At 38.5% G+C, this 15,183-nt stretch overlaps 1 protein-coding gene across 1 annotated transcript in view; it reads left to right on the top strand.

The window, feature by feature from the left end:
* The window catches only part of PTPRN2 (protein tyrosine phosphatase receptor type N2), a 564,688-nt gene that overhangs the window by 542,513 nt on the left and 6,992 nt on the right, over positions 1 to 15,183 (top strand). The window contains exon 21 of the mRNA XM_015651707.1: positions 1,442 to 1,506. Within this exon, the coding sequence (XP_015507193.1) occupies positions 1,442 to 1,506 (65 nt within the window). The remainder of the gene's footprint in view (positions 1 to 1,441; positions 1,507 to 15,183) is intronic.

Genomic DNA, 15,183 nt, shown 5'->3' with positions numbered 1-15,183 from the left:
ACTTACCAAAAATATCCTTGTAGATAATGAAGGCAGAAAAACAGCCCTGCTAAGAGGCAGGATGTTTGCCATGTGGCACTTCATTTTGGATGGGAGTGAGGAGGGAGGGGATGTGTTCCTCACGTGTGGCTCAGCCGAGTGAGGATGCAAGGAGCTGAATGCTCCAGAGGGGGCTTGTAGGCATTGCCTTCAGGAAACATGAGAAAAGAGCTATTTGATGCACAATGAACAGCCTTCAAGTTTCTCGCTCTTTCCTTACTGTGATGGATGGAAATATCTACCATGAGCTCAGCAGTTTTTGTTTGTATTGGGCCTGATTGCTGTCTTGTCTCTCATTATTCAGCTTAACTAATAAGATTGTGTCTTTGTTCCCTTCATAGACGTAGAAAAAAAAATTATTACCACTAACTCCTTTTCTCTAAACAGTGATCTAGTAACTGAAAGAAAAAAATCTCTGTCTACAGAAATTAAGTTTCATAGTCTGCCCATAAAAAGAATGCAATAACGTGCTTCATGCTGTTCTATTATTTTTTTCTTTCGTTAATTCTTGTACACAAATTGAGCTATCAATAAAAATAATGGCCTAATTAATAAAACTACATACCAGCCTAATGGGTCACACATGCACCTTTGTAAAAATTTTGGGGAGTGAAAGAAAAAAAGCTTTTACTTAAAGTCTTAATTATGTTTGCTAACAGCAGCTCTAAAAGAGCATCACGCTGGCAATTACACGTTGCTCTCTGAAAGGGACACAAGCTGCATTCAGATTAGGGAGCTTTCCCCCTCCCGAGGCTTGGGTCTCACATCTCTGAGGAAGGGCTATTGATACACAAAATTTAAGGCTGTTTCTTAGGAATTACAAGATAATATTTCTTTCTGACCATTGCTACTAGGGAAGAACTAAAGAGAAAGGTACAGAGAAAAAATATACCACTCATGTATAGTGAAGACTGCAGTCCCTCAGTAATCAAATATTTGTTCTTGAGCAGATTTATGCATTCCCTCTGACCACTGCTTTCAAATGCAATGTGCAGCATTTTTTACTGTTCTGGATAATGTTCTTGTCAAACTTACTGGGAGTTTTTCATCTCATATATAAGTAATTGTAAGGTCACTACATGTACACTTCTTGAATAGAAATGGTATTCAGGTTTAGGGTTTTCCACTATTGTTTAAAATGTTTTTCTTGCATAAATACAACTTGGCTTAAAAAATCAAAACAAAGCCCTGTTATCCATGCAGGGTAGTAGTTAATCTTCCACAACCAGCTTGTGTTTATTCAGTGTAAGCTTTCTGTACCCTCTCAGTACCCTCCTTTAACCCCTCATTCTCTCCTCTCCCACCATGTGTAACACTATGACATTAAGGGCAGGTATCTTCATGTTGAGTCTAGATGCACATTGATAGGCTTTATTTTTTCTTTTCCCTTTTCTGTTGGCAGTGATGGTGCGGGAAGAAGTGGAACCTACATTCTAATTGACATGGTTCTCAATAAAATGGCCAAAGGTGAGAATTGAAAGGCTTGTTACTTCCTCAGTACTGAAAGATGTGCTTGTGTTGCCATGACAACAGTGGGGGAGCAATATTCACAGAAAATCTGAGAATAAATTAGAGGCAAATTGTACTCTTTCCTGAATGTTCTGTAGTTTTATTTTCATACCTAACGCAAATGCTTTGTGAATGAGAGGTGTGTTTGTGCTGTTAAGAAGTATTTGAATTTTTAAATTTATCATTTAAAATAGTTATTGCAGTTTTTTCAAGAGATGCCTTGGGGCTGTACAACCCTCATTTAGGTCCTGGGCTGTGTCATGGCTGTTGCCCAGTCCCCTGTCACCTACCCCAGCACGACAGTCAGATGTGATTATTTTCCTTTTTGGAGCTGCCCATTGCCACCAACATGTGTAGAAGTGGTGGTGCCAGACAGGGCCTCATGTCTGGCACAGATTTGTTTCTTACAAGGAAAAAGGCTGTAGTGGACAGGACAGAGAACTGAAAATAAATATCCATTGCCAATTCTAGCACTATCTGTTGGATATTGAACAATATATTTAACTTTTCTGTTTCTTAAAAGTCTCATCTGTGGTACGTAATTTTATGAAGTGGGAAATAACCCGTCAGCTGAACGTAAACTTGTTTGTTAAAATGAGCATTCTATAGATTCTCTAGGGACTTTTTTTTTCTTGATTGGTAAAATTGTTCATGGTAGGAAGTACTTGAGATGCTCTGAAATAATCTTTGTTAGAACTGAAAAAAATTTTCATACTGATTTTAATAAGGAAGGTGAGAGTGAGCATGTAAATCTGACCAAATAAACAAAAAGAAATTTGCCTTCATTGATTCTTAACCTGAGTTCTTAAGCCACATCTGGCATTATGCACATGTGTATTTAATGAAAAAGGATTAGGTGTAAAAACGTACTCATTTATAAAGAGAAACAATATTTAGTTCTTCAAATTCTAATCAGTTTACATTTTTTGTTTAATATCTTCTAACACAGACATATTTTTATATGTAGTTTAAAAATACTCTCCATGCTTTGCAGTCATCTGCTGCTGCATCCTGAATATTCCAGTCCTCTGGGACATGGTGGCATCCGGTCCCGTTAGAAAGAAGATTTTAGCTTTTTTTTCCCCCTCCAGATTCTGTTAACATGTCTCATCAAACATGGACTGAATTTTCTGCCCGCAAGCATCATGTGGAACTTGCCACTGATGCTAAAAGAAGTTGTATGTTTGCTTTCTCCTTTGCGCTGTACTGAAAATAAATTTTTAAGTGGGATGAGATTAGTTTTTCATGCTCGTTGGAAAATAGGTTTTTGCTCTGTGAAGGAATATGGAGATATTTCCAATGCTTGTTACTTGCCACATGACAACCTAGACTTTAAAAATAGAAGCAATGGTACATAGTAAAATTAACGTAGACCTTTGTTAAGTGTTTGTTCACTCATTTCGGCCATCAGCAGTGAGAAGCCATAATGAAAACTGGATTTAAAGTATGTGCAATTTATTGGCATATAGAAGTAAATGAGGAGTATTTGCTAGCTTGGGGCTTTCAGCCACTTAAGGGAGGGTTGACTTTGTTGTAAAAGCACTGAAGAATGCCATTTATTGACTCCATTGTACCATGTAATGTCAAATTCCATTTTAAGTGTGGGCTTAGCGCTTCACAATGCCAGACAAGTCATGTGAAACTGGCCAGAGAAAGGCGTCACAGGGCTTTTTGGAGATCGGTCACCCCCATTTTGTTCTTGACCTGCTCCCCTCTGCCCGTGGGGGTGTGCGACGCGAAATCCCCTGACCTGGTGCTTTGGCTGGAGTTTAAATGAAAGATCAAAGGGCAGAGCGGGCATCTCAGCCCTGCTGAGGTGGGCCTTTCCCAGGCTGTCACACTGTGCGGCCGCCAAAGGTTTTGTTCGGGCGGGAGCCGCGGCCCAGCCTGTGCGGCCGGGGCCCTCTTTGTCTGGCCTGAGAAGCTGGAGGCCCAGGTTGAGGATCCAATGTTCATCAAATGATCAAAGGCCTGAAGCCCTGGACATGAAATCTTTCTTTCCATTTCCTTTTCTTAGAGAATGAATTGCACGAGTGGCAAAGAATGCCCTTTCCAAAGCTTTTATGCGCAGTGCGAGGGCTAACTTCAGAGTCCTTCAGCACTGAACATAAAAATGTAAGTGCACTTTCAATCTGGGCCCAGCTGCAGGGCCAGCATCGAGGAACCCTTCTTTCAAAAAGGCTTTTAAGGATTAAGGTCTTCAGTCTTTCAAAAAAAAAAAAAAAAAAAAAAAAAAAAAACCAACCAAAAAAAAAAAAAAACCCACGGACTTTTAAGAATAAACTTAGAATAATTTGAGTTTCTTGTTCCATGGTCTGGTTTATTAGAAAGTAGACAATAATGCATTTTTAAATCAAAGTAAATAGAGGAGTACTTAGTTTCAGCAGTGGGAAAGTAGAAAGCAATCAATAAATGCCTTGGCTCTTTAGTGGGGTCTTTAATAGGTTGGGCAAAGGAGCTCCTTTTTCATGTAATGATTTACTTCCCTGCATTCTCTTAGACAGTTAACTGTAAATGCCTTTGTCATTTACAATTCCTTCTACTGCTCATTGAATTAGTGCTAACACTTAGTCTATTAAACACGTTATAAATTCATATCTTCTACCTTGCTGTTTCCAGCCCTCATATTATTTTAGATGCTAAAAACCACCAACAAGGGACCTGTTCCTAAAACCTCAAGCAGGGGAAAAGAAATGAAGTTGGGGAGGATTTTGCGTTTGACATCTGCCACATCAGTTTGATGGCCCCAACCCCTTTGAGGAAGTGAATTTTAAAGAATGAAAATTTAAAGAAGCAAAGTGTCTCAGCTCAGGGCACTTGGAGGACAGTAAAAGTTGTTACCGAGGGCAGAAATTCTCCCGTGGTGTATCTGGGGGGTGAATTGAGCTGGTGGAAGGATGTGCAGGATCTCACAGGGGCACTGGGACAGATTTGCTGTTGGGACAGGCTCTTAATGAATTTCACTGTCCTCGGTGCCGTAAATTCAATGACTGCATCTGTGCACTTATTCCTGAGATCCACATTAAATAATCTGAGATACTGGAATGTCAGAGAGCAGCAGAGTCTATCCAGTGCTATCATTCCTGTGTCATGGCAGCAGGAGCTTTCAATGCAAAGTATATCTTTTTGTTTCATTGTTCCAATAAGTAATGTAGTTATTTATTGTGTAGTTATTCCTACATTATTTTCTTCCTAGCTTCATATGCTGTTGCCTAGAAAGTTTGGACCAGCTGAGGTCCCATTCCAACCTGGTGTTCTGTGATTCTGTGATATGCAGAGACCCTGATCCTGTACCCATCAAGGCAATAGGAAAAATGAAACAGTGTTGAATCTGCCCTTAGAGTAACATTTAAATACTATTTAACATGTTTCAACTATGACACCTATTTAACTATGATGACTATTTGTACATGGGTGCTAGAGTTTTAAGACAGTTACCAAATCACCTCTCATTTCTGTGACAGCCATCTTTGGACAAGCTTTAGTTTTGATTTAGAAGCTGAAAAGTGATTTAGTTCAGTCCATGTGCATTTTCATGATTTAAATAAATGCAGAAAATGATAATGGATTGTTTTTGTAGATAACAATGCTTGCTGGATTTTTTGATAGGGACTGTTTCTCTGAGGCTGATTTCTGCTAAGAATTTCAGCATTCTTTATGTATTTACAAGTTTTATCCTTTGTTACTAGGGAAGATAAGATGATTTAGATTTAGTCTACTTGATATTTCTTCCTCACTCCAAACTCACACTAATGCTGAGCTGATCAGGTTGGGGTTTTTTTGTGATCTAGAGAAAAGTTGAGAATTTTCTCATTTCATCTCTTTCCCGCAGGCTTATTGTAGTGACTAAAAGTGTGATATATTGCAAGACATTTTTATTGAGTGTTTCTGGCACCAAAAAAAAAAAAAAAAAAAAAAAAAAGAAAAAAAAAGATGAGATTATGAATCTTCCCACTTTAATTTTTCTGAACTGAGAGGCTTGGATAGTGTAGATAATAGTTTGATTTTTAGATATTCATCCAGCCAGCAGCTGCTTAGGGTTTGCTGACCATCCATTTTCTTGTGTTTGAACTAGCTGAAACGAGATGAGTCAAAGGGAAGGCGAATATGAATTTTAAAATCCTTTTAAAGTATTGATTTCCAAATTCTAAAACCCAGCAAAAAAGATTCGATTTAGCAAAGCTGAACCAACGGTTTATTCTCTTGCATTCAAAAGCTTGGATTATAATTGATGAGCACACACACTCTGGCTGGGGCTGGCTATGGAGGTTATCTCCCCAAGTCCTTTCCTTGCCCCTGCTACCCTATTGTCTGAGGGTCTTGTGAGTCAGCTCCTGAGCAGATGCAGTTTATACCGTGACATTTTAAGGCAAAACAAAAGATTCCTTAATTCGCCTTCTGACTCATCGTGATCAAATGATTTGGGCTAATCTGAACCCTTGCTGAGGTTTTGCTTATCTGCTGTTTGGATTTAACAATCATAATGAAGTTGTGGGGTTAGCTCCTCTCTGAAAGGATTTTATGAAAGGAAATGCTTGCCCATACTCGTGTTAAAATGGATTCAATCTGCTTATTTTTGAGTCCTTATGCAAAGTCTGAGAAAATTCTGTTGTTCTGTTGTGCCGATACAAGTCTAGAGCTGACTATTTCTGACATACTTTTGGTGAATAAGGGAATATTTCCTCAGCCCAGGATCAAGCTTCTCCCATGAAAACAAAATTTAACATACTACATTTCATATAAGGGTTGAGAGAATGTATAGTGCAAATGGGAGATTTATTTTTTCTGGCTTTTTTTAAGGTAGTTAATGGTTAGAGGGTCAAAAAGTGGGATTAGAAATAGATGGTATTCTGGAAAAAAATTCATAGCAGAAAAATTCAGGACTTAAAAATATAATTTGTTTTGGATTCTAAGTTTGAATTAATTACATGGCTGGTCTTTGAGATTTGGGTGAGACAGATCATTATCTCTAGGAACACAGGAAAAAAATCGAGCCAAAAAATTGGGGTTTGCATTGTTTACTGTTGTGCTGTCCACAAGACCACCTCAGTTCTCAGCAGCAGTAGTGCCAACCATGTAAATCTGAAATGCTGCTATTTCAATTTCCAAAGGAAGGTGCTCGTGTCCATGTAAATGTATCATATGTTATAAGGCCGGTTTTTCGAATGAGCTGCATTTATGTATTGTAACTTTTATGTAATGAGTTACCCTGGAAACACAATTAGGCAAATAGTGCTCGTTCTTGCAGCCTTTCCCTGCAGATAATTAATCACAATGAGAGCTGGGCCCCCAGCTACATGCACAAGTGTATGGGGAATGTGTAGGATAGTTTTTCACAGTCCAGCCTGAGATGCTCAGCAAACTCTTACTATTTTGAAAAAGCTGTTTAAAACAGCATTTATTTCCTTCAAAGAACACATTTGGATATATGATGCTTTAAAGCTTTTTGCATGTTATTGCCTTCATGGAGTCATCAATTAATACTTCATAAAAGATAAAAATGTAGCACGTTCTACAACCTTCTGTTCTGAAATTAATTAGTGACCATGGGGAAGGTGTTCTTGGTTGATGTTTCCCACTGTATGTTGTATGTTCTGCATTTTTAGGTGGTTTCCTTTTACAGAATATAAAGATTTCAAGCAAAAATTAAACATGTTATTGATACAATTTCTTTAGCCTTTTTTTTTCTTTTTTATTTTTTTAATTTAGTGCTCAGGGATTACCCTAAAAGAGCCATATTTCTTGAGTTGTTTGCTGTTCTGAGGATTTTTTTGGAAACTATTTGGGAGTAGGAAAGTATGGTAGAAAGCAATCCTAATTATCCAGGGTTAGGGGCAAATGAATTGTGAAGAAAGACATGGCTGTTCCTTGGGAGAGGAAACACGAAGGGGGGTCCCCATAGAGCACTGGAAGACCCTGAAAGAAATGTATTGATGTCAGTAAGCAGCTTGAGATAGTGACTAATTTGAAAACAAGAGGTCATTGACTGAAACTAAGGAGGAGACAAGCAGATAAGGATTTTGTGTGGCTTTTTTTTCCCACAAATGGGTAGGTTAGGATATGGAAAAGTGAAAAAGCTAGGTCACAGAAGTACTGTGCTACTGCTTTGAAGGCAGCTGGGCACGTGTTTGGAAAAAGAAATTTATATACAGAGGGTAAAACCATTTCTTTTCCAGTAGCTAATCTCATGCAGCAGAGAAATGTTCAATTGACCAGTGGTGGTCTTCTGGCTGTAAAGGGTACAATTTGGTACCTGAAGTGTAGTTATTCCACAGTTTCTATAGCTGGACCAGTTTAGGCACTTCTAAGGATAAACTCTGCTTAAAAGAGTTTAAAGAATGAATCCATAACAGTTGCATCTTTTATTCAGGTCACTCCATGTACTGTCTTGTGAGAGCTTTGCCACCTACGTGCAACGTAAAATGAAAGTAATGTAAAATGTAGTTCTTACAATTTAATAGATTTATGTAGGCGAGCTTCTTCTGTGTCTCCTGGAAAGAAAATGCATATTTTCCAAAGGGGACTGCAAGATTTTTTTTTAAGGCCAAGTGAGACATGTTTTCATAAATGTCATTTTTGCAATAAGCATCTTAACTTTGTTCGTGTTTGATTCATCACATGGAGATCAACTGCATTTCAGGTAATGTACCAAGAGTTTCTGGAAGAGATACTAAAAGAATCAAATTGTGTAAAACTCCATGGGAGCTGATCCTGGGAAACATCTATTAGCAGGAAGTAACAGCACGTCCACAATACTTGCTCTGTATGTGCTGTGCGTGTCTAAATTCAACATGTAAGTTGAATTTAGATGTGTGCACTGGTATTTTCTACAGTGACAATAAATGATTATGGGATATTTTACCCCATATGGGATAAAGCTCATTAACATCCATTTCTTTAGCAATTTTTCTGTAGTAATTTAGACATATTCATTTTACTTTTAACTTGTGGGCAGGGTGGAGGAAATCTAATTGTAAAAGAGAAACAATTCCTACCATGTATAGAGTGCAATGTGACAATTCTCACACAATGGAAGTGAGGAAGGATTGGTCCTCAAATTAGCATCCATTTGCATTCAGTTACAGTGAGTGGTTTCTGCATGTTTTTTTCTTCAATGACAAAGGATATTAACTTAAAACTGACATGTCAGCAGTGAATTTCTACCCCTGCAAGGCTGTTAAAATCAGTGTAAAACTTTAGAAGCATTATTTTCCTGTATCATTTTTAAAAATATTAGATTATGCCTAGGTCTTCCATCTTCAGTGTCAGCTTCCTTTGCATTGTGTACTGACAAAGCCATATCACATTTGTACATTTATTACATGCAGTCTTCAAGCATTAATACAAAATGTGTAAACAGTAACACATTATGCAATGCATATATGTAATGTACACTCTTTGTGTGCATGACTGTCACAATAATTTTAATTACTTCACTTTTATTACTTTAAGCACTCCCTTCTCCATTTACAGGCTTGCTTTGCCCATTGGGTACTTTTGTTGAAGTTGTTTTTGTTTGGTTTTCTTTTTAATAAAAGTAATGAAATTTTAATTTGGGTTGCTGTTAGGTGCATAGAAGCACATACTTTGTCTGAAATTACAGACAATTCACTGACTCAGGCATAGGCTGGATCCATCCCTGACTACACACACATGCACACAGATTTTGTTCAGCTCAAAGAGTGAATAAGCTTATCATGAAAATGCCAACCTGAATACATTAATCTTTTTTGTTATCTTTAAAAGTGTACCCCTCACTAGGATTTTGCTGACACTTTTCTCTTTCCATGAAAAGCATCAAATGATCCTCCTGGCCAAGAGCAGAGCTACAGCAGCAGACATCTGGATAACTACAAATGAAAATTGCTTTAAATTTTGTAGTTTCTAGCTGATGGTCAGGCCCCTTTCTTGTATCTAATACTTGCAAGTGTTTTTTATTTAGTGGTCACTTAGTCAATGCAAGTTGAAGGAAGAAAATGCTCTTGTTTTGGTTTTTTTTGCAGCAGAGGGCTATACATGCAGCAGTTACTCATAGGACACATTTTTTACTTCCATGGCCTTCACTACACTGTACTATTGGTTTATCTTTTCATTGGTTCCATGTTGTCTTTCTTCTGTCATTTCCCTCAAAATCACCAAATGTGGAGGTCAGGGAAATAGGGGAGCACAGATCTCAAACACCATGAGCTTTAGCAGATTCTAGCACTTGTGAGCCCAGAAACGAAGAGCAGAAACTCAGCTCTTTTCAGCCCAGGTTCATTCCAGCTAACTTTAGGCACATAAAACATCTAGTGTTAAGCACCTCACCTAACCTAGTTGTCTGGGTCTCCTCAGTCATCAAGGAGAACGATAAGCACCTCTGGAGGATAATTCTCAGGCAAATGAATTGCCCATCAGAGCTTCCCCTCTCTCTCTTAGCTGTTGAGAGAGGAGATGACTAACTCCAATTCGAACTTCAAGGATGGCTGGAGTAGATGAGATGAGGTTGGGCCTTTGAGACTAAGCTAGTTAGTAAATATTACCGGTTTGCTATTAAAACTAATGGTCAGTGAAGAAGTGGTGTTACACTCCCCCTAGTTATGACCCTTTTCTCTTTAATCAGATTGAGTTTGCCCCTCATATGGTGTGATTAAATGTTTTGATGCAACATTAAGTACTCAATGGGGCAAACACTTGCTGGGGCAGCTACATGAGCCTTCCTTTAGAAGCTGTCAGTGGGAAGCTGGAGGCATGTAGGACTTTAGGAGATTTGCAAATCTACAGCATATCTGTGCTATGTCCAGCTACATTAGACACTGGAAACAGAGTGGCTGTGACAGTGTAATAGTCTATGAGTGCTGATTTACCCTCTTAACTCACCAGAGAGGCCGCTTCTGTCTCTATACACTGTGGCAGACAGAAGTGTAGATGGGTATGTTTGTGTATTAGGCTCCTGACAGACCTGGATCTATTTACTGTCTGTCCCTTTGTCTCCACAGTTCACTATCCCCTTCCTGTGGCAAAGCTGAATGCAGAAAAGGCCCAGAAAATCCAGTCCCAAAGAAAGCCTCTTTGTCAGGCTTCAGGTGGGGAGGGAAGAAAGGCAGCACAAAGCCGCTGCGCGCGAGTTTGCTTTGACCATGACGCACCACTTTTAGACATGAGTCATGCAGCCATCACCCAAACATGACAAACACTTGCATTCTTCCTAAACACAGGCACACTGTGATGAGACAGCTTAGTGTCCTCACTGGCACTGTATTGTTTCCCCTTATTTTCCTTCTCAAGTGTATTTTTGCTGTTTCACATTATCACAAGTGTGTCTTCCACAGCACTCCCAGCTGCCTGGGAATACTGAGCCATGCAGGATCTGAGGCTAAAGGCTGCAAACACTAATTGGTTCTTTTTCAGCTTCTAGCAACAACAGCATAAAGAACTGTAGTAGGCACTGTTCCTTCAAGATTTTAACAAGCCAGTTTTTAATCATAGCTAACAAGTCCCTTTGCCCTTCAAGGCCTAATTCAAAATCTATACAATATAATAAATATAAAAAGATGCATTAGGCAGGTAATATCTGACTAGAATGAAGCTGAATACTTTCTGCTACAAAAAGAAAGACATTTGACAGGTCATTTCTGTATTGCCCTTAGTACTCAATTTTTTTCTGTTGGGATAAATGCTTATTCCCTCACTGATCATCATAATTTCCTTAAAGAGAAATGGTAGAGGTGCTAAGAGCCCCCCCTTTATAACTGCTCAGCGTGACTCCTACCTCATATGTTCAGTATTGTGATCAGTTTATGATCAAGGAGAAGAGAAAGAAGGCTGAGAAAGGTGCAAAGGGTATTGGAAAAAAAATAAGAGGCTCTATCTAGGTCTTCACCTCTCTAGTGTCCAAGTACCTTATAATCATTAATGGATTTGCTTTCATAACAACTCATTAGGTAGGAAAAAAAAATGGTTCATTTTATAAATGATGGTGTGAAACACAGGGTGAATTTAATGATTTAGCCCAAGTGGTGCAGGAAGTCAAAGTCTCAGTCTGGAAGAGAGCTGAAATCTATCTAAACATAGCCCCTAATGACCAAGCCATCCTTTAGGAGTCACAGTAACAAATTTATAGCCATTCTGCAGAGTTATAATCATATTTTTTGAGAATATATGCCAGTAGATCTGGAAGTTTTTCCCAACTAGAAAAATCCTTTTTAATTTAATATTTATGAGCAAAATGTATTTGTGAAACATTCACAAAGAAAACTCTTCAGCTTGGATTATTTAAAAAGAAACCCCCCACAAATAACTGCTTTGATGAAGTATTTAAGCATCATTTTATTTTTATAAATACACAGAAAATTCAGAGCATCTAGAATCTAAAATATTCCTTTTAAGACAGAGCTTTAATATAAAATTCTATCAGTCTCACAGAATCTACACTGCACTTTTCATTAGTACTGAATAAAATAGAGCATTTGACTTTGCTTTCAGTGTATGTTCAAGTCTATTACATAAAAATCTCAAAGATTACCTTAATTAAACTAAAACTTCTCATGCATTTATGTAACAAATGCTGATTGTTCTTGTAACTGGAAAAAAATAAAGCCAGCACATTTTCTGATGCACAAACTCTGTAGTTTGCTGAACCTGAAAAAAACTTTTTAATTATATGCCTTCATTTTTTCTTCCCAGCTGATGCATTTAAAGATTTTACTCCTCTTGACAAACATTGTCATATTTCTGTGCCATCATAGTGACAGCAGTACTGCTACAATGTGGAAGGGACCATCCTCCACAAAGTATTTCTCATGTGTCTTGTGCTCAGCAAAATAGGACCCCTGCCATGTCTAGGGGAATGAGAAAAGAGGGAAGCTTTCATTATTATAGTCATAAAAGTAACATTAGGTAATTAATGGTGATTTTAAATATTGTGAGCTGCTGGTCACCTCATGGAGCCTATTGCAGCAGAATTAGGCTGGGTTGTTATTTATTGCAGGAGAAAAGGGGAATTTACCCATGTTTTTATGACATGCTGGATACTCCACTTACACAACTGTCTAAGGGCAAACACTTTAACCCCTTGAGATCTGCTAATCAGGAGCACCAGCTGTTAAGTGCCAGCGTGCATCCAGCATTCATGCCTGCGGGGAGAGAGAGGGTTGCAAAGGATGTGACCCTAAACTTCAGAAACTGCTTCTCTCCTTGGGGGCAAAATATCATTCAGCTTGCATCTTCTCTTGTTTTCCTTTAGTTTATCCAGTTAATGTTCCTGATGTGAGTTGTTGTGCACTCACTGTGAATGCTTCAAGCCTTTAGGAAGATGATAGTTAATTACTGAAGTTAAAATCTGGCTTGCACTGGTGTGGAAGTGCTTTCAGAGGTATTTACTCAGCCAGCTCACTGAGCTGCTAGGGGCAGGGGAAGGCTGGCAGTATCTGGCTCACAGTGAATTACTGCAAGTGTATGTTCTGTTAAAAAAGAAATAGCACATTGCACAGCCATTTTTCACAATACTGATGGTACAGTATTAGCTCAGTCTCACACTAAGTTACATTTGTATGTTCATTTAAAACAAGCAATGAAATTCATTGTGAAAAAGCCTGTCACAAATACAAGCCATATTTATTCCCTGCAGAGTAAAATACAGTCAAAAGGTGAAAAGGCAGTTCTTTATTGTTTAAATTCTTCTTCTTTTATCCCTCTCTTTAGCTTCTGAAACCAGTAGCAGACAGATTGGTGGGGAAAAAGGATAGAAATAAAAGATAGAAAATGCTGCCTTTTTGAAATATTTTGTTTTCTTTTCCAGATCTCACTCCAGCCTAGTATTTGTAACCCTTCCTGTAGATTACTTGTTGTATGACAATAAATTGACATCTGCATCTATTACTGGACTTAATAGTTTAGAAGCCTAAGCAAAACACTTCCAATAATTGGATATCCTTGGAATCAGTGGATCAAGCTCTTCCAGCTTTTGCTCTAAACCACTGCATCAAATTTAGTTTGTGTGTGGTCTTCCCAGATAAGCAGTGTTTCAAATGCCTTAGCAGTGTGTGGATATTTTGCGGCCATCTCAGTAAGAGCATGGCTTGACCCTAATGTCCTTAGATGCAATATCCCTCTCTCCCAAAGTCATGTAGCATATGATGTTTTGTCACCTGAAATGGCTCAAAAGCATAAATAAATTGTTATTGAGTACTATAGAATGTAATGCCATATTGTCATACTCCCAGACTAAAGGGAAAGCCTCAGCATGGCAAAGAAAGTGTTGAATTTGTCAGATTTCAGCAAAATCTCCAAAGAAAGTTGAAAGTTCACACTGCACTTAAACACTGAGCTCTTCTCACCTGTGAAGGCAGGTTGGGTTCAGACCTCCCTTTGTGCCTTGAAAATCTCCTTCTTTTTCTGTATCTGTCACCAGAAAACTTTTTACAGACTATTGCACACACCAGTGGTAGTGAGCTGAATTTACATAATCCAGCAGCAGAGTATCCTAAGCTTGAATAGAAAAAAGCCCTCATCACAAAATGAGATTTAATAGAGGACTAGCAATATATATTTAAACACATTTGTTTTAGTCACAGAAAGGGAATAGATGCAGAACATGTAGATGCAGAGGAGTAAGAGAGGCTTACTCATGTAGAGAGAGAATAACTCATGCTGGCTTTTTCCTATGCCATTGATTTCATCTCCTGTCCTGTGAATTTTCTTGTTCTGAGATGCTTTTCTTCTGAAACAGTGTCCTGTCTTTGCAGCACTAAGTTTCATTGATCAGTCTCTCCAGGCACTTACGTATTTCCCATCACCATAGTATCCAAGGCGTTCAGAGGTGATAAAAATGGTGTAGCAAACCAATCCGTGTGTCTGCTTTGGATTGTCTCTAACCCAATGGCATCTCAACGAGACCCTTGATTTGCTCTGCTTTTCCTTAAAATTACCTATGGCTGAGGATATTACAAATGCTTTTTGGTGACCTGCTGATCACAACCCATGGACTGGGGACACTAGTCAGTAAAATCTGGTGTTTTAGGGATTTTACTGACAAAACATTTCAGAATGAGCTTCCCATTAAGCACAACAGCCCACTAGGACTGTTCTTACATTCCAGAGCATGAATATGCTTTTGTGTTTTGCTAAATCAGGATTTTTTAATCAAGTGTTGTTCATACTATTAGTCATGTCATTCCCTTAATGATGATAAAAAAGCAGACGTCGGTTCACTAGTAAATGTCTGCAATCTGCATCACAGAAATGGAGGAATTAACTCTTTCAAAGGTAAACTCAGAAGCCTGTTTGGCCATTGAAGAGTGTATCTATGTCTTGTCATAAGCCTTTTCTCTTTTTGTCCTAAGGACAGAGTATTTTCAAATAAAGATCTTTCCTCAGTGGTGGGGGGCCATACATGTTTACAGTCATGAGTACCTGAGCATGCCAGCTGCAGTGGGAGGATCTCTGGGTTCATCCTTGCAGGGTACACATGGGAAGCTCAGAACTGTGGTTAACCTTGTCCATGGATGACAGTGTCTTAAATATTTTTCATATCTTAATTTTCTGAAAGGAGAATTCCTCTTATCTTTGAACCAAGATGCTACTGGAATGTTTTATTTCCTGGTAATCAAACAAGGCTACAAGTGAGGCTGCAGTACTCTGCAGTACTCTGCTTCC

This window comes from Parus major, chromosome 2, assembly GCF_001522545.3.
Source record: "Parus major isolate Abel chromosome 2, Parus_major1.1, whole genome shotgun sequence".
NCBI lineage: Eukaryota > Metazoa > Chordata > Aves > Passeriformes > Paridae > Parus > Parus major.
Note: the sequence above shows the minus strand (reverse complement) of the source record. Positions and strands in the feature narration are given on the sequence as shown.